Source organism: Phodopus roborovskii, unplaced genomic scaffold, assembly GCF_943737965.1.
Source record: "Phodopus roborovskii unplaced genomic scaffold, PHOROB, whole genome shotgun sequence".
Classification (NCBI taxonomy): Eukaryota; Metazoa; Chordata; class Mammalia; order Rodentia; family Cricetidae; genus Phodopus; species Phodopus roborovskii.
Genome location: NW_026126566.1, coordinates 6,439,801 through 6,463,121, shown reverse-complemented (window position 1 = coordinate 6,463,121; position 23,321 = coordinate 6,439,801). Strand labels below are relative to the sequence as shown.

The 23,321-nt window shown below is 41.4% G+C and overlaps 2 protein-coding genes across 4 annotated transcripts in view; one reads left to right on the top strand and one right to left on the bottom strand.

Moving 5' to 3' along the window:
* The window catches only part of Pfdn1 (prefoldin subunit 1), a 757,967-nt gene that overhangs the window by 153,973 nt on the left and 580,673 nt on the right, over positions 1–23,321 (top strand). The window lies entirely within an intron of this gene.
* Positions 12,488–21,721, bottom strand: Pura (purine rich element binding protein A). 2 transcript variants are annotated; one of them, XM_051202398.1, is made up of 2 exons: positions 21,564–21,721; positions 12,488–15,226 (listed from the first exon to the last, which is right to left on the bottom strand). In XM_051202398.1, exon 2 carries the CDS (start codon positions 15,085–15,087, stop codon positions 14,122–14,124), a length of 966 nt encoding a protein of 321 aa, XP_051058355.1. In that variant the 5' UTR covers positions 15,088–15,226; positions 21,564–21,721; the 3' UTR covers positions 12,488–14,121. The 2 variants fall into 2 exon arrangements, with proteins under 2 accessions (XP_051058355.1, XP_051058356.1); XM_051202399.1 differs by lacking the exon at positions 21,564–21,721 and adding an exon at positions 21,382–21,399.

Here is a 23,321-nt window from a genome sequence, read left to right as displayed (position 1 = left end):
ATGATTCATAATATTCGCAAACTTACAGTTATGACATAGCAATGAAATAATTTATGGTTGGGGGTCACTACAACATGATGAACTGTATTAAAGAGCTACAGTGTTAGAAATTGAGAACTACTGTTCTAGAATGTTCCAATGAAAGTGTCCTGAAGAGTCACTCTTGTGCTATGTTTTTATGGCTTCGTTTCTCTCTGCTATTCTATTTCATAGTTTAAAGAGGACCTTACTTCAAGGTACAACTCTTCATCTTATGTTGTGGACTCTCTTGTAACCCATATACTTCTCCAAACCAACTTCAAATGTAAGATGACATAAACAAACAAATGGTTTTCACAGGAAATGTGCAGGATTCATGGGCAAGTTCTCCCTTCTTTTCAGTGCAGCCACTTGGTTAACTATCACACTGCCAGACATTTTTTTAAGAGTTGAGCCAAGAAGCCGCAGAGGAGGTCTACCCATAAAAAAACCCAACCAAAACAAAACAACAACAAAAAAATTTATAAAGAAATAGATTTGTTTTAAAATCTAAAAAAAAAATGGGGTTTTCTCATGTGAGGAAACACATTTAATGCTTGCAGCAATTAATGATGAGTAGCAGGCAAATGTCTATCTGCTATGAGGTCCTGGAAATGCCTCCATTGACTAAAAACCAAACAAAAGCAAATCAAACAGGCCACCCAGATACCTCCCCAACAAAAGCACTGAAACAAAAGACTGATGATCTGTTTATGTAGTCACATGAAAAATAAACATCTTTATTTTTTGCCTACTTTATTTCATTTTTTTCAAATAAAATTTAAATCTGTACAAAGTATACTGTTACAGTATATATTTTGTAAGAATCAATGCCTAAAAGAATCACAATACTTCAATAAGCAGTACAGCAGACCTCGCTAGCTTCAGCTTTGATATTGAACAAACTCAAGCCGGCTGATGCACAACACGGTTGCTTGGTTTCCACATGGTGAGTTCCCAGCACTGAGATGGGAGAACATGACAGCAAATATGGTTATATTACAGCCCAACACACTGCGCTTCTTCATATGATAATAACTGCACATATTTAACACAGAATGCTCAAATTTACTTTTAAAATTGCATTTGCTTACTTTTTTAGTTGGCAAAATTCAGCATTCTTAAATGGGGTCCCCAAACAGTGCAAATTAATGATATTCTATTGTATATTGGCACAACTCCAATAAGGATTAACTTGTAAACTCAAAGAATATCAAGAACTTAGCCCTAGATTTTAACTAATATACACCTGGTCCATTTAACCAAAGTCATTTTGGAAAGATAGTAAAGAGCAACTATTTCTGAAAGGACATTGTTTTGACCATTCTTTTGAGAAGGTAATTTTTTAAATTGTCATTAAAATTTTTACTATAAAAATTTTACAAACTTGATTAGAAATTTCAAGATGATTCACAGCAGACAAATACAAACTGTCTATATTCCAACAACAGCAAGGCTTAGACGTTCAAGTGGAGCACAACCGTGTCAGCTGTGTTAACTGAAACTGGACAGTGTACTACGTTTGTAAGTGGTGCTGGGTCTAGCAAGTGTAAATACACAGTATATTTCAATGAAAAGAATTGTCTTCTTTATACTTTATTTGTTTTCCCATAAGGAAACATTAATGTTTACATTCTTTAATAAAGTTAATCTTACATCAGAATATAACTTAATACTGTCAGCAACAGGGACCACACACAGTAAATAAGAAGCACATTTAAAGTAAGTCTGATTTCACATAGATTAACATTTGTTGGTTAATAAAATATCGACAGTATTACAATCTTACAATATTTACAGTAAGAAAAATCTAGAGTAATATATACCTTTCACAGCAGGATTCCTTTTTAAGTTTTTCCAGTTTGGGATTGTGTGTACACAAAAAAGCTCAAAATAAAGCAACTCTGCATGTAATCTTAAAGTAACGGCTACAGGGGGACTATATCATGGCCATTGAAAATAATGGTGACTTCTCACGGAGTCTGTGGCATCTGAGAACCCAGTTAATTTACCAAAGTCTTGCTCAAACCAGCCTAAATTACCCAGATTAAACCAGCCTAAGTTACCCAGATTAAAGCTGCAGAACTCCGGCCTTCCCCAACTGCTGAAAACCCAACAGACTTTCTCATCATGCTCTAAGAGGGAAAATTGGTTTCAGCTCATACCTTATGGCTGGAAGCTTCCAACCAGCACATATTTTCTAACATATGCTAAAAGAGGGCTGTGGTTTCATCCCCAAGCATCACAAGAGTCTACCCTCCAAGTTCAGTGCATCCTGATGATGCCAAGCTCACTCATTCTTCAACTCTTGTGCATTAAGGCATGAACTTGGCCCATATAATACCAGTATCTTGGAGACTTGGGATTGGGACAAAGGAACAGACTTGTGTAGTTTGCACTAAGAGCAATAGGAAAAATGGGAAGTGATGCACATTTTCAATTAGAATGACAAGAAGACCCACATCCCTAAACTGGAATTTGGCCAGGGCATCAGAGTTAGCACCCCCTTCTCTGAGTACCACGAGCAAATAGGATGTGTGCTCTGGGCCTCCTCTTGGAGAGCATCTACAGTAAGTAATGCAGTGTGGGACATTATTTCAGTGATGACTCTCAAGGAAGCAGATATAAATCTTGACTCTCGGGCTGTCTACAGCACCTGAGGTCAATCCTCAGAGCTGTGACCTGTCCCAACTCTGCTTACTTCACAATATCTGATGGGCACAGAGCACTCAGGGATACAGCTGCTGGCTCCTTTGGACTCTAGATCTTACAGGTAATCAACAGGTATCTGGGATTGAATTAGCAAACTGTACCATGGCTCTTTAAACAGACACTGTCAGGTTTGAAATCATGCCAAGCATGAATCTTCACTGTCAGGTCATAATTCAAAGTAGGAATATTCCCACATCAGCCAAGGTTATTTGTCAAAACCTTAGAGGAGTTGGACGGTTTTTCAGTTTGCAAGTGATTGGTTACTTATTTCGGTCAAGCTGGATTGGCAAACCAGACTGAACTATTTAGTTTTGTGTTTTGATTCTTACATTGTGCTAACCCAAAGCTGTTGCATTTGGGCTAAATACACTGACAGAGAAAATTCAAACAAAAGTTTCAGCAAACTTCTGCGGCATTTTCTTTTAAGAAGTCAATGCAAGATCGAAAGGTATTTCTACCCAACAAAGTCTGTTTAAGTAATTAATGTTACTTCCTTTTGATCCTATACAGAAAGCTATGACTTCTATATAGGTCTGAATGCTGCCCCGTGTAGATTCCTTCTGTATATCTAAAAATATATACTTTCAGTAGTTCAATACATGGTTAATCTTCCCACAGAGGAAGATTTTTGTAATCACATGTTGCAAAGTAGAAAAACATCTCCTTTCTAAGAAAGGAAATACACTTTTCTATTGTACACTTTTGAATAAGCCCAAAGGCATGCACCAAAAATCATTATTAAACTAATACATGCACTAAAATGGTGTGGAATTAGACTTAAAGTGCTGCTTCTTGATTTTTAAATTTGAAGATATTTGTCAGTTGTTGAGTCAAAGTACTCCCCCACCCCACCCCATGGTATCAAGAGAGAAGAGTAAAAAGTATGCATCAATCTTTTAGACTATTCTTTACATGGGGGAAAATGGATATATCAACTATCCTATATGTAAACTGGACTCCCAGTTTTAAATAAAGTCAGTATTTACTGGTAAAAATTGTCAAAGCTAATACACCCAAACAAATGTTACTAGTAAATAATGTTCTACATAGAGAATAATTTACTTTGGTTTTATGCACCTTCTCAAAAATAATACTAGTGTCCCATACTTCACCAAACTGATGTGTTCCAGCAAAGTTGTAAGGCAACTTATTTTTCCCTAGTGCCATCTTTTTTTCCCAACAGACAAAACTAAAATCTTTTGGTGAGGAAGGGGTTAAGATAATAACTAACCCCTTGGCATCCTGAGCATTGTGGTTTATCAAACTCTACCCTGCTAAAGTTGTCAGGTACTGGGACCCTAACCTTGAACCAGGAATGGCTCCCATATCTGGAGAAGACCTGACTCCTTATAAATAGCTCTCGGAACTTTACTTCTTTTTCCCTTCTATCTGGATGTTATAAAGTCTAACAAAGCTAGTTGCAATATCACATTTTGCTAGTAGGGGCCACCATATGATAAAAATTCCAATCTGAAATGTTTTAAGCCAATAGTTCCTAATTTTATCAATTAATTTGCATTATAATTTTCTACACAGTTTCTCTGAGCAAAAATTCCTAACTTGGGATTCAGAAGATAAGTGATGACCCTGAGGCTGTAGCAAAATTATCTGCATTATGTGCATTTTTTTTTCTGGGGAGAGGGTCCATCACTTTCATTAGATTTTCAAAGGTATCTGTGACCCCCCCCCCAAAATGTTACAGGGACTTAAGAGGGATACCCGTAATTCACTGTGTGATAGGATTAGGAAATGGAGGCAGACAACAAAAATGGCCCGGGGGTGCTGATCTTTCCCTTTACTCATATTTGGGAAATAAGTGCTTCAAAGTAGGAAAAGGAATTAAGCTGGTTAAACACCACTAAAAAAATAAAGCCACTTGCTACAATTTTCTCACTTTCATATGCAATAAATTTAGCCTTCAAGAAAAGGTATAAAGACTGAATCTTTTCTTTTCCCAAGGAAATTTACAGATAAAATGCTGAATGTCACCCATGTTTCAAAAGCTAAGGCCATCAAATGTAGGTAACTCTAATGCCGTGGGCTTTGCGGTTTTGCATACAGAATTATCTAGAGTCAAATCCATATTCATTAACTTTCATTTCCAAAATTGGTCCACATTTAGACAACTACCTGGCACAATTTCTGTACATAACCCGAAAATCTGGACTATGGTTAAACTTTCTACTTAAATTAAAAACAAAGCTACAGGTTCCACAATAGACTCTAGCCACGTACATCCACACCATGTTGTAAGCAACATTCTCATTTCAAACACATCACTGAATTTTCAACAGAATTTGCAAACATTATGAACCACAATGACCAACAGGACATGGAAAGAACATGTCACAATCAATACCCCAATCCAGAACACATTCAGTAACCAACCAGATCTGAAAAGAGGCCTCTTACTTGCTGGTTTAAGTGTGAGGTGTGTAAAAAGCTACAGAGAAAGAAATAGAAAATGAGATCATTGAGTGACTTATAAAAACAATTCCAGCCAAAAATACATCTCCCTGTTCCATTGAAAAAATTCAATTTCTTTTTTTTGCAGTTCTGAATACAGCATCACACATTCACAGGTACACTCTTTGTTCTCTGTGCAGAGCACAGAGAAGCTGTGTCAAGAAGCTAAGACTGCCTCTGGTTAAATCAAAGTCTTGTATCCTTTGCTATCCCCATCCCTCAAAAAGTGAGTCAATCTTAAATTTTCAAAAGGAACAGTCATTTCATGCAATACCAGTTATGTGACACAAACCACGAAGAAACTATATGACTTCATGGAAAGCTACACAAAAGAGGAAACTTAACTGCCATCTACTTTACTTGCAGTTTCTTAAGCATGTGCCCAGTAAGGCTCAGATATCATCCACTAAATGAAACATACCAACACTCAAAAGCCAGGCCATACCAGGCTGGAAAAGTTGGATCTGAAAGACACAATTTCATATACATAGACATATTTCCTATCCTAAGCTTTTTCTTTACTTAACCAGCTTAATAAAGCTCACATTTAAAGAATTTTATTGGCAAATAAAGATCCATATTAAAAACTGTATCAAAACAAATTCTACTGTTACATAGCTAACATTAATAATAAATATTTTCTTGGCCTTATAAAGCATATGTAATTGCATATGAGTTTAACTTTGGGTGGGATATTGAAAACAATTTTTGCAAGAAATTAGAAAAGACTAGAAACAAAAGTGAAAGTGACTAGTCTTTAATTTCCGAAAAATCAAGTGCAAAGATAAATAGTGCAATAATGAAAACTATAAATTTACAGGCCACTTTACAGAGTCTTTTCTGCACTTTCCTACATTATTATCAAACCCTAAAAACTATGCAGCATAGAAATGGGCTATCATTTATCTCCATTGCCAAGACTCAAGGAACCCTTTCAGACTTGTCTCAGTCATTCAAAGCACTGGTTCTTCACTTCTTTAAAACAATTCCTAAGGGAGGAGCGATTTAAGAAGGCTCTGCACAGACTTAAACCATAGTATGTTAACTACAATTTAAAATCTGACACACAATGAAATGTGAAAATTATACTAAGTGCCAACTCTGCAAAATAAGCTATGTAAAAATAATCCCACTATTGTTAATGAACTTGACACGAGAAAAGAAAAAAAATAATCTTCCAAGTACAGCTCAAAACTTCCTTTTGGCTATTTTAAAACAAATTCCCACAGGAATGTATAAGGATCTGATTAAAATGAAACTTGAAAGTAATGTGTCAAAATTACTGGTAATAAACCCATAGTAAATTTAGTCAATCTGAATCTGAACTATGTAACTTTAAATGCAAATATTTACCTTAAATAATTTAAAACACTCGGGGATTATAAAACAGAAACTAATCACTGTCAACTCACCTTATAAAGAACCTGGGAGACATATTAAATTATAATTAACACCCATTTACATTAACTTTATTCTACCAGGAAAACAAACAGAAACACGAATTCAGGGGATATGTTGTCTAACTCTGGAAATATATTACCAAGGGCTTCTTAAGATCCACAATGTTAGATGGCTGCTAGGACTACAAATATAAAGGAAATAGAAAAGATACTTAAAATATCAATTCAGTGATTGTATCTGGTTTACTGTCATCTAAAAAATATATGTGGACCAAAGGCTAAAGTGTCTGTAAAAGAAGGTCCATTGAGTGTGGATCTTGTGAACTAGAAGGATAATCTTGAAATGCAAACATAAGATATACTGTGACAAGAGCCCAAGATAATAGTGTTTGGTAAATGTCATTGACAGTTTAAAAATGGCAAATGAAAAAGGTTGAACTGAGTTTTTTTTTTTTTTTTTTTTTTTTTTTGAAAATAGTAAGTTCTTAACACCAATCTGTCTTGACCAGAAAAGCTGCTATTTCATAGTTGTGCTACTTGAATTTGTTCAGAGGAGGAGATATGCTATAAATCCTCAAACCATCACACATATACATCAAGACAGATTTGTATAAACCATCATCACTAGCTACAGTTTTCTCTTAGCTGACAAGGGACACACTGACACCTCCTTTGTGAAGCTCAACCTTATTTTCTTAGTCAACAACCACCATCCAGAGTTCACCTTAGTACTTCTTCCTACTGCCAATAAAAATCCCTCCTACTTTACTTCCAACCATTCCCTTTTTTGTCTCTCACACCCCCATTCACAAACAAACAGCTTTACCCTTTCTGTTCTCCAATTTCCACACCAGTGAGTCTCAGTTCTCAGTAACTTAAACACATGCTTCTTACACTCTTCAATTCACAGATTTCCTAACAAGCACTCATTTAGATGCTCTTCAAATTGCCAAGTTAAGACTATGGGGAAAACAGCAGTCAGAAAACAAAACAAAACAAAACAAAACAAAACCAAAAACAAAACAGGCCAAAGTACTTCAAAATACAGGAATCTTTCTGGATCATCAGTTCTCTATGTTCAAAGGAAAGAGCCATCACTTCTTTCTGAAGGAGGGACATTCAGGTGCTATGAGTAGGATCATAAAGGAAGGAGAATGGAGGAGCCACAGTGTCAGACATACTTGGCAAGGAGGTCAAGAGCTACCAACAACTAACTGCACTGCCAATTGTCAGTCCATTTCAGCAGAGTTTGACTTAACATCAATGAGTGTAAATCATTACCTGACTGGTATTACTGTTTGAGCTAGTCAAGTAACTAGGTGTCACCTGTCTTGTAACTTTTAACCGCCACTTAAATCCTCCTAGAAGCCTTTTGCATTAAGACATCTTAGACCAAAATATATACCAGCAAGAATACATCCACAATTGCAAAGCACAACAGTGTGATCTTGAACCTTATAGGCCTTCTGAATCACTAAAGGGGAACCTAAGCCAAGAAAATTAAAACTTGTTAGCTTTATTTTTCCATGAAATGCTAAAAATTTAATATGCAAATCAATAATAAAAACAAAGTATGATTCATGGAAGGACAAAAATATTATGATTCCAAGAACAATAAAATGTTTCTGGTGTGTAAAAAGTAGTTTTATTGTATATAGAAGATCACCCCCACATTTCTATACTGATCAACAAGACAATTTTCCACAAAAGCTAGACAACAGAAGGGAGGGAGGGAAAGCAGGAAGGAGGAGATACCAAATGTAATAGAAGGAAGAAGACATAAAGCATAGCATGAAGGCAGAAATGGAAGGGTAACTACAAAATTCTTATAAGAAAAACACCAATAAGAGGCTATTTTCCACATTCAACTTTCCTGAAGTTCTAAGTTGCCTACACCCTTTAATGTCAAAACCTGGTAGTCAGTTTGTAGATGGAAGATGGTAAACTGTTTAGAACCAGCCACGTGTCTTATATTTCATCTGGTTGCTCTTGAGTCTTGCCAATTTAAACTATGCTAATGCTAGTTTAGATCACCACCATACAACCCATAATAATGAAATTTCTACTCAAAAAGAACTACTTGAATGGCCTAGGCCTTAAATTTAGGTTTGGTTTTAGGATCAAATAGCTTAATAAATCTTTAAATCAGCTTTTCTTTAAAAATTGCACTGCAAACTCTGTAGAGCTATGGTAATTAATGTTGCTGGATAAACAATCATTTTAAGTAGTGATTACTTTTATTATGAATGGCCAAAATGGCTTACAATGAAGAAAACAATGTTTTAAAATTTGATAAAGTTTAAAATAAACTCACAAAACTGGTAAATTTGCTTAAGCAATTAAAAAGATCTCTCCCTTAGTCTATAATAGAACATGAGCTCCCTCTAAATGACTGATATTCAAATTTAGAGATAACAACCATGAATGTTGTACTCAGTTGTCACCCACTGTTTCTACTCAAGATGCCCTTGTCTTAGCTTTCTTTCACACTGTTAACAAAATCTCATCCTGATATCCAAGAAACAACAAAAAAGGGGGAAATAATTTTCTGTTTTTAAGGGGAAGAAAACATTAAAAGTATACTTTTATATCTAAAAAACTGGAGCTATGAAAGCTACCCAATTAATTTCAGGAAGCCCCATTCTAAAATCATCTGGAAATATGAGTATATACATGAAGGGGGAAAAAAACCTAATGGAAATACTGGAGAAGAGAGGATAAGCAATCTAAAGATAAAAATGATTTCATGCCCATGGTGGGGGTCACCATGGATGGCCAATTAAGCTAAAATGTCACGAGAGAAAAACGTGTTTAAAAAGTTTCATTGCCAAAACACAACATTGTAAAGCGTAGAAACAAAACTGAGATAACTTCTCCAAATATTAAGTTTCATTTAAAAAAAATCAGGAAGAAAAAAGATGACATTACATCTTTTCCAACATACTAAATCTTATGCTATGAAGTGCTTGGGCCACCAAATCCACCCAGATTATTCTCAACAGATTTATCTTCCCCACCCCCTTCCACCCAAATTTAGCTCCATTTTCCTGCAGAAAAATGTACAAATTCCTACAGTGGTAAGAACAAGAAATGAAAACAGTGAGTACAACTGATAAAGATCCATTGATTTTTATTACAAATGTACTTGATCACTTGGCTTCAAAAAGTTTAAAATCAATACCCTAATACTATATGCCAGTACAAAGCAAACTGTTTTACAAATTAAATACCTAAAAACTTGACAAAAATATTAAAATTTGATGAAAAACAATTATAAAAATTCTGAATCTCTTTCTTCAAAAAAAGGAGGCAGTCTTCCCAGACCTATCATACAATGTTAATAGTATTCAGCATTAGGTAGCTAAATTATATTTATGTCAGCATTAAAAGAAAAACTCTTAAACTAATAGATTTTATTTGTATATGCTTCAGTTAAGTTTGTGAATGCCATCTGATTGCAATATAATCAACTCTTTAATTGAATTCTAATTTACACTTATTTAATAATTTGCATAGCTTGAAAGGGATAAAGGTTATTCTACAACTAATTAACATAGACTATTACAGTGCTATTTCTCAAGGCAATAAATATTTGCTCCCAAATGAAATTATCTGTCTCCTTTCAGCAGGGGTTAAAATCACTAGCAGCTTTCTCCATTACCTGAAAAAAAAAAAAAAAAAAAAAATCCAAACTGGAATAGTTATCCATCTTTAGATAAAAAGGCCCAAACCAAAAACTGATACTTTCCATTTTGAGTCAAATATTAACCCCTGCGTGGAACTAGAAAGTGAGACTTTCAAGGTTTTTTAAATTTCCCACTGGTTTTGGTTTTTACTTTCCATGGCTTTTGAGAAGCTGGAAAAGTTTGTATTTCCTGACTACTTTGTCTTTTTTTTCTCATTTGGCAAATGTTCAACTACCTCCAAATGTGTGTCTAGTAGAGGAAAAGCCAACATGGCTTTCTTATGAACTTCCTTTGTTGTCAAAGGCATGTATGATGATTTCTATAGTTCTGGTTAGTTAACTTTAGCTCCCTCTGTGGCTGGATGACTGCTGCTTCTAACATCTGCATGATAAATAGGAGGCACAAATAAAAGGTAGCTTTAAAATGAGATTTGGTAATTTAAGGGGGGAAAACCCACAAATACCATCACCACCACCACCACCACCACCACCAACACACACACACACACACACACACACACACACACACACACTTTCTCCAAATTTGGTGGCTGCTTTCTGGATCAAATTACTTGACAGTGTCTCTCATTTTAAAGAACATCAATATCTCAATGCATTTCAAGTTTTCTTTTTTTTTACTTAGGCAAATAACATAGTTTAACCAAGCTCTTGGACCTTAATTGTAAGACAAAGCAGATCAATAAAAATAAGGCATACTTGTCATGAATTAAGTTCTGTTTGCTTGTTTTTGGCACATTTGATCATACTGTCTTCTATGAATAACACATATGGTCAAATATACCCCCCCTTTTCAGTACAAACTGGGGCTACTCACTAGTAAAATAAAAACGAGAAGAGACTCTAACATAATACACTGAAATATAGAACCTTGGTAAAGTACCGAGCACCTGGGAGGGGAAATGTAGGGGAAGGATGAAACAGGAGAAGGGGAGGGGAGGTTAGGAGGTCAATGGGGGGGGGGGGGGAGAAAGTGAGATGCTTTAAACAAAAAGAGCATCTTACAGTCACTCAGTCTTCACTATGACCACTTTTTAAGTCTTAAAAGATCTGCATGTGGGTTTCTTTTTAAACCCACTGACCATAAATCAGACAATGGATTCAAAGTCCTAGTAAGATTGTGTTTAACTGTTATAGTGTAAAGACAACAGCACAATACATGTGCTTCTTGATCCAGTAGGATTCCAAGCAGAATCTGAAGTCTATAGGTAAGAAAGGTTTCACTTCAGGCAGCTGACCCTAAAGAAAACCTTACGAAAGTACTTGCATCTCAAAGAAAGGACACTTTGCCTAAGTTTGCTGTGTTTTTGTTGACTTGCACTACTGACTGCTGGCTACTACAAAACACTGATCTAGGAGTACTCCAACAACTCGTAGCACAAGGCTTAACTTTAAGAAGCTATAGTAAACAAGAGACAAAATCAAAGCAATTCTCTTTCCTAATTAGAAACAGCACAGAGAATGCAATCTTTTTTCCATATCACAGTTAAAGTACAGTGAACAAAACAGCTCAACAAACCTTAAGACAAAAAGTGCAGGTTATTAATGTTTACATGCAGTTGATAAGCATTCCAAATGTCACATTATGCACTGTAAAAGCTCAACTTTACTATATGAAAATAATAAAAAATGCACCTTGGGGAAAGGGGAAAGCAATTTAATAATTTCCAGTGATTTTTGTAAGTAAAGAAACTCCTAACTATTGTACGGTCACCTCATATTTAACATTGTATGAATATGAAAAGCAAACAATGGGAAAACGCACAGTACAATGAAAATAGCTTGTTATTCAACACATACAGTAGATCTCAAAAACAAAGACAACACTCAACCAGAAAGCTTAAAAATATTAAATCAAAACCTAAAGAGCCAGCAGGGGGAAAAAAAAAATCCTTCAAAAAAGACAACTGTTCTGCCTTCCTAGGCGGATGCTTTCCAATGGGAAAGGTACTGACCTTCCCAGTCCTACAGGTGGTTTCTTCTACATACAGCAGGTAGATCTAGATGGCTGGATTTGCCAAGAAACAATTGCATGTCCAGAACTCTCTCTGTCAAGACAAGATCCAAGATCCTCTTTTTTTCTTTTTTCTTTTTTTACCAAAATACTTTCTACAGAATTCCAAACCAAAATGTACTGTATTTAAGGCATCTTTTTTTTTTTTTATAACATTTTCTCTTCACTCAAAGATGATAGTCATGCAGCAGTTTAATGATAAAAAATATATTAATATTTTACTATACAGCAGCAAGAAGTTAGTTGTCAATTAAAAGCACATAGACATCTTTAAATGAAAATCTGTAAAAGACTACCGTTACAAACAATTTCAGTGGAGGACACCAGCTTGGTAAAGTGCTCTCCTAAGCTTGCATTTTCATACCCTACACTTTGACTATGAGTGATAATAGATAGAACATACTTTTGACAGAAGGCTTGTACACTTGGGGAACACAAATACACTTACATATAATGTAGCCAGTAATAACTAGCACCACAGCTACATGGAAATCCTTTACATATACCAACTTGGCTTTCACTTTTAAATGAAACTCAGAATCCATGGCTCAGTAGGATAACTATAATGGTGTCGCTTTGCTTTTAAACAGGTCTACATAAGTTAATAGCACTGGCAAAAATCAAAGGATAGCTTCAGACCTCTTACAAGTTTAGGAGACAGTGCTAGTGACCACAAATAGACTCACTACCTGATATCCAAGTACAGGTTCACTGGAAATTGCTGCACGTTAGTTAGGTTTTTAAAATCTTTCTACACATAATAAAAAATATATATTATGAACAATACAAGTACATCTCATATACACAATAATAACAAAACACCTACTCAATCAAAGCAAACAGATGCAGAAAAATATTATGGGAATTTCCTTTTTCTTTCTCTTTTTTCTTTTACTATTTGAATAACTTTGGTTCCAACCATAAAAATCACAACTTAGCAAATTTCATTTAAATGCCTTTTTTAATAATTTCTTCATGTTCACAGAAGTTTCACTGACCATTTTTATATGTTTAAGGTCCAGATGCAATGCATATTGTATAAAAGAGAGCACTTATTGTTTACCTTGCATGAATTAAACCTACGTACCTTGAACTCTACAAACTTCTGCATAACATTTAGACAAAGCTCAGACACACAGCATGCCTAGCCCTCATATATATACACATCTCTAATCACAGGTATATAGGATGTCAAATATACTATAATAGCCTCCATGTAAGGTTTGAAATTTGGTAACAAAATGAGAAAAACTAAAAATATTATTTTACGTGTTCTAAAATATCTCTTTTTTTTTGTGCTAAAGTCAAATGTTAGCTCAACATGAAAAGGACTTTTTATATAATTCAGCAATATTATAATCTTGACCATTTTGCAAACACTTTTAATAATAATAGCTTAAACGTGTACAAAAGTTCTTGGTTAATTAGGGAAATAAACACTCAGTTCTTTATATTTTTTAATCAAGTAGGAAACACAGTTCATATAATGTTATTACTTTTTGTATATTTTTTTTTGTTTTTTGTTTTTAGCAGCTGCTTACTGTTTTACATGGTGGATAAAGTGGACAACATCCAGCGATGGGTGGCAAGTCAAGAAGAGAACTGTCAGTTGGTGGAGGTTCTGTGGGTGGTGCTCCCTTGGAGTTTAAGTTTTTTTTTTTTACTTTTTAACTTTTTATTTTCTCTTTACAGTATATTTTCTCTCTGTGTGTGGCTGTGTGTGTGTGTGTGTGTGTATACACGCACGTGTATGCGTGTGTATGCGTGTGTGTGTGTGTGTGTGTGTGTGTGTGTTTCATTCAGTTTGATCAATCTTCTTCTCCTTCTTCCTCGCCCTGCAGTAGCAGGGTGGCAGCGGTGGTCTCCTCCTGCTGCTGCTGCTGCTGCTGGTGGAGCTGCTCACAAGCTGCTCGCTTCTCCCTCTGCTTCTCTTGTATCTTCTTCATCTCCTCCGAGTACTTGCAGAAGGTGTGTCCGAACTTGGCCCACACCTTGTAGGGCACGGTGATGGAGTTGCGGTAGGTGGGCTTCACCTCACTGACTCGCATAAACACGCCGTACTTGTTGGAGCCCACATCGAAGAAGAAGCGCTTGTTGTCCACAGTCAAGGAGGTGCCCTCGGGCAGCTCGGCCGGCTCCTCCTCCACTCCATAGTCGTCGATGAGCTTGGCCAGGGCGTCACGGAACTCGATGAGCCCCTGTGCGGGCAGCGCAATGGTCTGGCCCTGCGTGGAGCCCAGGCCGGGCCCCCGGTTGACTGTCTGGCGGATGCGCAGGAAGCGGCCGCGCTGGTTCTCCTTGAGATCCATGTAGTACTTGCGGTTTTCGCGCACCAGGAACTCGCTCTTGAGCGCCCGGCGTGGCTCGTCCTGTGCCTGGGCCAGGTCGGGCGGCTGGCTGGGGCCCAGCTGAGCGTAGTGCTCGATGAAGTCGCCCAGGTAGTCGCGGAACTCCACGGCCACAGACATGGAGAGGGTGAGGCGGCTCTTGTTGCCGCCAGCGCCCACCTCAGCGATCTTCAGGAAACGGCCCTTAGCGTTCTGCTTCACGTCCAGGTAGAAACGCTTGTTCTGGATGTCCACCCGCTTGGAGGCCAGCTCCTGCGTCTCGTGCTGCAGCCCCCCCGGGGCCCCGCCGCCGCCGCCACTGCCGCCGCCGCCCCCGCCGCCACCACCGCCCCCGCCGGAGCCTGAGCCCGAGCCTGGGTGCCCTAGGGAGCCGCCCGAGCCCAGCGCCGCACCACCCTGCTCGCTGCCGCTGTCTCGGTCCGCCATGATGCTGCGCTCCGCCGCCGCGCCGCCGCCTGCCGCTCCGCCCGCCGCCTCAGTCGCCTGCTGCCGCCGCTGCTTTCCCTCCCCGGCTCCGCCTGCTGCCGCCGCAACCCCCACAGCCAGTCAGCCACTCTCGCGAGATCTGCGGGAGAGACGAGACAGACGAGACCCGGTAACAGGGCACTGACTCCCCAGTACAGTAGCAGGACGCCCTACTGTACGCGCCCACCCGCCCGCCGGCACGTGACTGCGCCCCTTCCCCAGGCCAGCCACCCTGCCCGCCTGCCCGCCAGGCGGCGCCCACCCACCGGCCCTCGCCCTACACCCCTCTCTGGAGGGGGGAGCGGGAGCGCCGCGTCGCAGTTCTGCTGCCACCGCAGCCTCTGCCACCACCACCGCCGTAGCTACCTCTGTTGCCCAGACCCTAAGCAGCCTCGACTGGGGGAGTCCGGGCACGGGGGGCATATGCCATATTAAGCACAGAGATCAGGCCTGACTCTGCTTTCCAGTGACCCCAAAGAGAAGATGTGGGGGAGGGGCCTGCGTAGCACAGCAGAGTAGGATGCAGAGGGTACACCGAGTCACGGCCTCCCTTTCCCCTGTGGGCCTGACCCAGACCCAAACCCAGACAGTGTCGCCCGCCACCCGGCAGGGCTGTCTCCTACCGCAGAGCCGTGGCCGAAGAGGCAGGCGAGGAAAAAGGAGGTGCTGCGGTGGTAAACCCTTAGCTGCAGAGGGGGCTGCTGGGGACGAGGACCGGGCGCCGGCAGCAGTGGCGCGGAGCAGCAGACACCTAGCCCGTCCCTCCCCTCTCCCTCCCCTCGCTCCCGCCGCTCCCCCTCCCCGCGCACGGCAGCGGCTCTGGCCTCAGATGATCCCGCTCCCCCCTCCCCCCAACCGCAGCCCCGCACAGTCGGGCGGGCGCACTCACCAGCGGGGGGAGCTGGGCTGAGGACAGTAGCCGCACCAGGGCTGGGGCGCCCGCAGTGCCTGTTTCCGTAGGCTATGCCCTTACTCCCAAATAATAATGGAAAAGAAACACACACTCACTCCCAAACCTGCTGCGAGACCCCTTTGGGACCACGACTGCTCATTTGCCTCCCCCCCCTCCTCCTTCTGAGATTTGGGAAGGGGGGCACCCTGCTTAGGGCTCAGCCCAGACTGGGTTGTTGGCCAGCTCTGCAGATGAACCAGGCCCTGCCGAGCATTCAGACCCCCAGCCCACTCTTCTTTGGAAGGACCCAGAATGGAGGAGAAAAACCAATCAGGCTTTCGGAAATTCATGAACTAAAAATGTCAGGAATTTCCTGGGAAACGCAGTTCCTTACGGGATTCATTAAAGCAGGTTCACTTACCCCTTTACTCTTCCTCCCCAAAACTCCCAATATCAAAGAGAGCCCCCTACCACCAGCAAAATATTAAAAGAGCTTGGATTTTGTGCAGACAGGTTACTGACCATTAATTGGCCAACCAGTCTTTGGATGGCGATAGCTAAAGAGGATCTTCTGTGAACACAGAAAGGGGTCCAAGAATAAAGATGGGGCTCAGAAATAAAAATTTTCTTCTTAAACTATAATCTAGGGTTCATTTTCCAACACCCAGGCAGATAGTGCTTGCTCGTACTCCCTTCACCGCAGTGTGCAGCCTTGACAGCTTTGGCAAAGCTAAGGCCTATTTCCTGGGGACTCTTGTCAATGACCCTAAACTCCATATTACTAGAGACAGATCATGCAGCCTTATCTCTGGCTTTTTCAACATAGATTGCAGCCTCTACCCTGGTAATATACCTATTCATCTGTGGGTTCCACTCCTGCTGAACTTCTCCTTTCCTTCCATAATAAGGAGATGCCTTCCCCCACTTAGCTGTAGAAACCGGTAACTAAATGGTTGTTCAACAGGGAAAGAATTAAAATTAGAACAGTCTAGGGTCAGGTGTCTTTCCAGTCCTGAGCCCACAAAGCCCCCTAATATGGCCTTTTATTTTGGGGGCAAACCTATCTTTGTCTTCTGCATCTCTGTCTTCTCCCATCCTCTGTCCCCAGCAAGAGCCCCGTTTTAGTTCGCTTTAGCCACATTCACTACTTCCCCACTAATGAGGAAGACACAGGGCAAAGAACCCTGGCCACCAAAGAGCAAACCAGGGAATTCTGTGAACTAGCCTGAGAAACCGACACCTGCATACAGTGATAACTGAAAGAGCTCCCTGAAGAGGAAGCTCACTTTGAAACAGAAACCTCTGCTATGGGCCTCACAAATTTAGAAGCAATCACTTACACATAGGGCCTTTTCAGTACTGGTTTTCTGCACTCTCTCCTCCATCCCCAAGTCTGTTGGGTTGAGGGAAACAGGAACTTTTAGAGGATTCCCTATCACAAAAAACAAATTCCCAAAGACACAGAGGTGCCTACAGGCTCCCTAAGTGTTCCTTGTAACAGTCAGGACCCTGGATAGACCCTCGGCATCTCCAGTAACCTAAATGCGGAGAGCCGTTATCTGCATAGAATTAAACTGAGAGGTCTCACGTTACCACAAGTAAACTGGGGGAAAGATCCAGTGAAGTCCGGGTCTGCAGTGACACCTGCCCTTCTACAAGAGTTTACTTTGCAAAGAACCAAACCCTACCCCCTAATGAGAGCTCAAGAAAGCAAGGCCAATGAGATTTTGGTGAGGCCGCCAGTCCCTACATTCTTCCAGGCTTGGAATTCGCTTTCCCGGACCAACTTCGCAAATTTAAATTTCTTGCTGTCCCAAACACTTATTTCCAGGGGTTCTGAAGCAGTCTGAATTTGAGAGTTCCCTGATTTTCTGGGGGAAAGGGGGAGTTATCACCAGGAATTGACTTCTTCCTCAGAGAAAAGGCAACTGATGAAGTTTCTAGGTAGAAGACAAATTAAGTATCATTTGAACACTTAAAAGTGGGAATTCTGAGTGAAAACCAGCAAATGACAGAGACTTCTGAATAATTATATGGTGGCTTTATACTATTCATTGAATATGTGATTTCTACCAGTACAAGCCAGCAGCTCTTCTTTATATCTAAAAGGTAAACAAGGCTGGTTTTCCCCATAAACAATTCAACAATAAGTTAGTTTACTACTTCACCAAGAGCGTCAATTTCAGGATAATCCTGTAAATGTGGGTTTTTTTTTTTCTTCTCTCAGACTAAAAGGTAAAAGGCAGCTTTCCTTAGGCTTCAGGTATTACATTCGTCTTAAAAGGCAGCCAGGAAGGAATGAATATCAACTCACAGGATAGTCTTAAAATATTTAGAACTTTAAGCAGAGTTAAAAAATTTTATCTGCATCCTAGCTTTGAAGATCTTTAAGAAAATTGTGGATTTAAAGAGACTTTAAGTCTTTGTTAACTACCTAAATATAGTAACTTGATAAATGAAAAATCTTTTCTAGTGTTTAGCTCTTTGAATTCATTACTTTAATACACATAGCTGTAAGACTACCTTTCATTACAATATAGAAAAAAACTAAAAAGAAACGAAATATGTACAGCAAAATATGCATATTAATGAAAAATCATCAAAAAGAAGTATTTCCCTTTCACTCAAAATTTGCTAACATTTACCTGATAAAGATTTCTAGGTCCTTTGAGCCCCCTTATTAACACTATATACACACTTTAAAGAGAATCAAGATTTTAAAAAATTTAATCACTGCATATTTATCAAACTTACCCTCATTTTTTCTTTTTTTGCACAGGACACAGATTCTGAGACAGAGCAAGAAGGGGGGGAAACCCCTCAGTTTTCCTCTGCCCTAACTACTGGTAATTCTGAAATAATGAAATTCATCTTTTATCTTTACAGAAAAAAAAACACATAGTTATAAAATAAACTTGAGAGGCTATTTACCTCTGAGCAGTGAACTCTTGATTGTAGAGTTTCCAACAGAACAAACAGGTTAATACTTTACAAAGCCCAAATCCCTCTTTTCCCCAAAAGATAAACCAGACAATTATCTTCAATACTTAAATCATTAAAAACAACCAAAATGCTAGGCTGCAAATATTCAAAGCAGAAGAATTCCCCATTTCTTGTGGTTCCTACTAAGTGAATTAAGGGACACTCACAACTAAACCTGAACATTAACATAATCATCTTACAGTATCAGTATTTCACGAATCCTTTTGAAGCTTTCAATAGCCTACCTATTCAAGAAAAATTAGCTTTCTTTGACAATGTATGAGTGTTTAGAATTAAAGATATGAACTAAATATTCAAATTCAGAAAAGAACTATTTAGTCAACTATAATTTTCGCATTTCCAAACGGTTTTCATTTTAAACATCTGCAGAAGAGTTAAATTTAGCACACATACTAAAATCCATAAACAATTCACAGAACCCGACATTTTATGGACCCCCCAGAGGTCCAAACAAAACCAATTCAAATGTCAAAAGCTCACTCTTCGTCTGATACTTAAATGATTTTACTAGTACTGTACTCAAAGAACCGAAATCAGCAACTTTCTCCATACTCTAGTCAACACTCCAATTTTCAAAACCGCAATTCCCTTAAGTCTTTTGGGCGGGGACAAAGGGGGTCTTAAAGTAAATCAAAATTTTCCTTTCCCCTCTGGCAATCTACCAAAAGATGCCAAATCAAATCCAGACTATTGTAAATCTCCCTTCCAAGGACAAGGGACCATAATGTAGACAACCACCGCTGCTCAAAGATGCTTTACAGCCTTTAGCTGGACAGAGCCGTAAGGGGCCCAGAGTCCCCTCAGAGACAACGAAAATAAGGTAGCATTTTTGGGGGGAGAGGGGCGACGGCCAACACCTCCCCAACACCTCCGTTATACCTTGCTGGTCTCTTGGGGCCTCTCAGGCTTATGGCACTTATATTTGTAGGATTCCTTTTCCTATATGACAAGCCACTTCTGGTCCTACTGTTGGTCTCAGTGAAGACCATCTAGTTTCACTTCACATCCCTCCCTCCCCCACCCTCCCAACCCTCCCACCCACCCCGCCCCAAAGTGGAGCTGGCTACTGAGAAGGGAGACCTAGCGCTGGAGCTAGTGCTTGGGTCACCCATCCTTGGGCCTGGCTTCATGTGCGATGTCAGCACCGATTTGTTTTGCCCTTAAAACAACAACAACGCACCCTGGGCGTGTGTAATTTGGGGGGGGGGGCGGAGCAGGAGAGGGGTTGGTAGTGGAATCATCTAATTTATAGATCTCTCCTTCTTCTTCCCACCTTCAGGGATGCTGTGCTGGGAGTGTTGGCCACGTCTGGCGCACGGTCCCAGGCCTCCGGGCCACGGTGGTGTGTGGGAATGGGATATGGGGGGGGGGGAGCGACGCATCATTGATAATCTCCAATGCCTGCGGGGGAGGGTTGTTTTTTAAGGGAGGGATGCTATGATGTTGTGGGAGGGGGTTCATTTGTTCACCTCCACCAGGCCCGAGGATGGGGGGGGGGCGTTGCTGCACTGCCTGGGTCTGCAATGGCACCACAATTATCCCTGGGCTGAGAGGGCAGTCGCAAGGGACAGGGTGGGCGGCACCTCGAGTGTGACAGTGACAGCAAGCAAGGTCGCGAGGGGCTTACCGGGGCTGGCGGGCGGGCGGGCTGGCGGGCGCTGTCCTGCCGCAGGTGAGGGAGGGCGCAGGCTGGAGGGAGGATGGCGCGCGCGAGGCGGGCGCGAGGAGGAGGGAGGGGGAGGCGCGCGCACACCTGTTCTGGCCGGCGCGCGAGCCGAACGGCGCCTCGCTCGGGCTCTCCGGGCTGAGCCGCGAGGAGGGCGGGCTGCGGGCTGCGGGCGGGGGCGGGGGCGGGGGCGGGGGCGGGCCGCGAGGGGAGGGGAGGGGAGGAGGCGGCGGCGGCGGCCGCGCGGCCGGCTCGGGCCTCGCTCGCTCGCTCGCTCGCTCCGGCTCTCGCTCCCGCGGGCAGGCCGGCCTGACACCCCGCTCCTCCCGCTCACTCACAGCCCCTTCGGCTCTCTCTGCTTCTCCTTCCCCAGCGGGATCCGCTCGCCGCCGCCGCCGCCACGGCGAGTCGTGGCAGCCAGACGTCGGCGCGTAACCCGGCGCTCCGTGCGTGACTCCCGGCGACGTCAGCGCGCGCCCCGCGCTGCCCACCCCCTCCGTGGCTCGCGCTCGCGGCTCCGTGGCTGCCGCGGTAGCCGAGCGCGCTCCCCGTTTCTGCCTCGCACGCGTGAGCGCGCCCTCGCCGCGGTTGGCGCGTCAACGCCGCAGCCCAGGCCCCAGGGCGCGTCTGCGGCCCGGGCCCGGGTGGTCGTTCTCTCCCCACCCCGCTCCCGGGGCGCCCCTAGGGGACTCACCCCTCGCCGGCCTTCTCGAGGCCCAGGCGGGGCTCGGGCCGGGGAGGAAGCCTGAAGGGCCTGCGCCAGCTCCGCGTTAGGGCCTCAGCGTCACTGCGGCTGCCGCCGCCACCGCGTCACACGCCCCCTCCCTCCACCCGGCTCGGATGCAGCGAGCCTTTCATCTCCCGGGAGGGTCTCACCTTGGCCTTCAGACGCCCGCCAAGAGGGGCTGGAGGGGCGGAATTAGCCACAGCTGAGAGCCTAGATGAGGCTCTTGCTCCAGGAACCACTGACAGGAAGTGTGGGGTTTCTGCCCAGCCTCCCACGCAGTGTAGGTGAAGCTGGGCCCCTTTGAGGGAATGTGACTAAGGACAAAACCCTGATAAAATATTATTTATGCGTCCTTGGGCAGAGGGAGAGAGAGAGAGTGAAAGGGGCGAGTTAATTTTCATAAATTACTATGCGATGGTGAAATCCAGGACTATACAATGCCCTTTAAGAGTGTTTATGAAATCTTAGCAACTTTGAGAAGATTTTTGGTGCACATAACATCTCAATCCTCAACACTACAAAGAACACAGATTTGCTAAAGATGGTCTGCAGAATAAATAACAATCTGCTTTCAACATCTTTATATAGCTCACCAAAAGAAATCACCCTATTATTTAGGAAAGTAAAGAGGTGAATAAAAAAAAAACAAAAGGAAACGACCCATTACTCATCAGCACATCTCAAAATTTTCTCGACTCTTTACGGATTAACGAATATATTGTTGCTTTGTTTTAAAGCACGAGAGTTACTAACTTAAATAACTGGCCAGATTTTAAGGTTATTTTGAATTATACAGGACAAATGCCCTGTTCTTAGGCAATAGAACTTTAAACTTCATTAATCTTCAAGAATTTTATCTAGTGAAACCTGTGAGTAAAGTAGAAATGATGCTTGATAAATCCTATTTTATAAATGAGGACTTTTGAGTTGGAAAAATTAGTTTTGTCCAGAATTTTAAGGACCGTTTCACCCATGAAGGAGAAAGCTCAAGTCATTGTGTCCATGACCCTCCATTGTGTCTTCAAAGTATCATTCGATGTCATATGTATATGAGAGCAGTTAAGGCCGAAAAGAATCAGAGGGAACACTTACAAGGTTTGAATTTGAGATCTGTGCTATAGACCATGATACTCAGTAATACATTGGGAAACAATTGAACTCACTTAAAAAAGCAACAAAATGTTTATTAATCTCTGGTTAGAGGCCAGAAAATGAGAAGGGCTGGAGAGTGGTGGGTCATTTTCTTTGTATTGCTTTTTTTATTCACTTCATCTTTAGGTGGCAGCACTACTATACAAATGTCTTTGAAACTAGAGTCTGTGCCCTGACATCCTGAAGTATTTTGTTCTAAATGTTTCCATTGTGGAAATTAGAAGCTGGTGAAAATATGACATTGGAGCTAAGAATTAGAGTGCTTGGGAGGTTCTGAAGAAGGCAGAAACTAATAAACTGCATGGAGTTATTGAAGGAAAGCCTAGAACTTTAGGACACATTTAAAGTGTGAGAAGCAGGTGGTGTTTATGAATGTGTCTTTTTATTAGAAAACAAGCCATGGTTTTACAATAGTTCATATTTTTCAAGTATAGTTTAAAATCACAACCCATGAGATGTTGGTTTTTTTTTAACTGCATTTTTTTTTCTTCTTAAATACAGGGTCTCACTAACTCTGGCTGAACTCACTATGTAGACAAGGTTGACCTTGAACTCAAAGGTCCTCTTGCTCTGCCTCTTGAGTGCTGACGTCTAACTGCAATTTTTAAATTTAAATACAATTTATTTTCAGTTATTCATTGTCAGGCTTAAGAATAAGCCCAAACAGTGCTTTATTGTTGACACTCATGAAAGAAAGTCTTCCCGGCTTCTTTTCTGGCTTTCTCATATCATTCATAAACAAAGTAAACATCGAT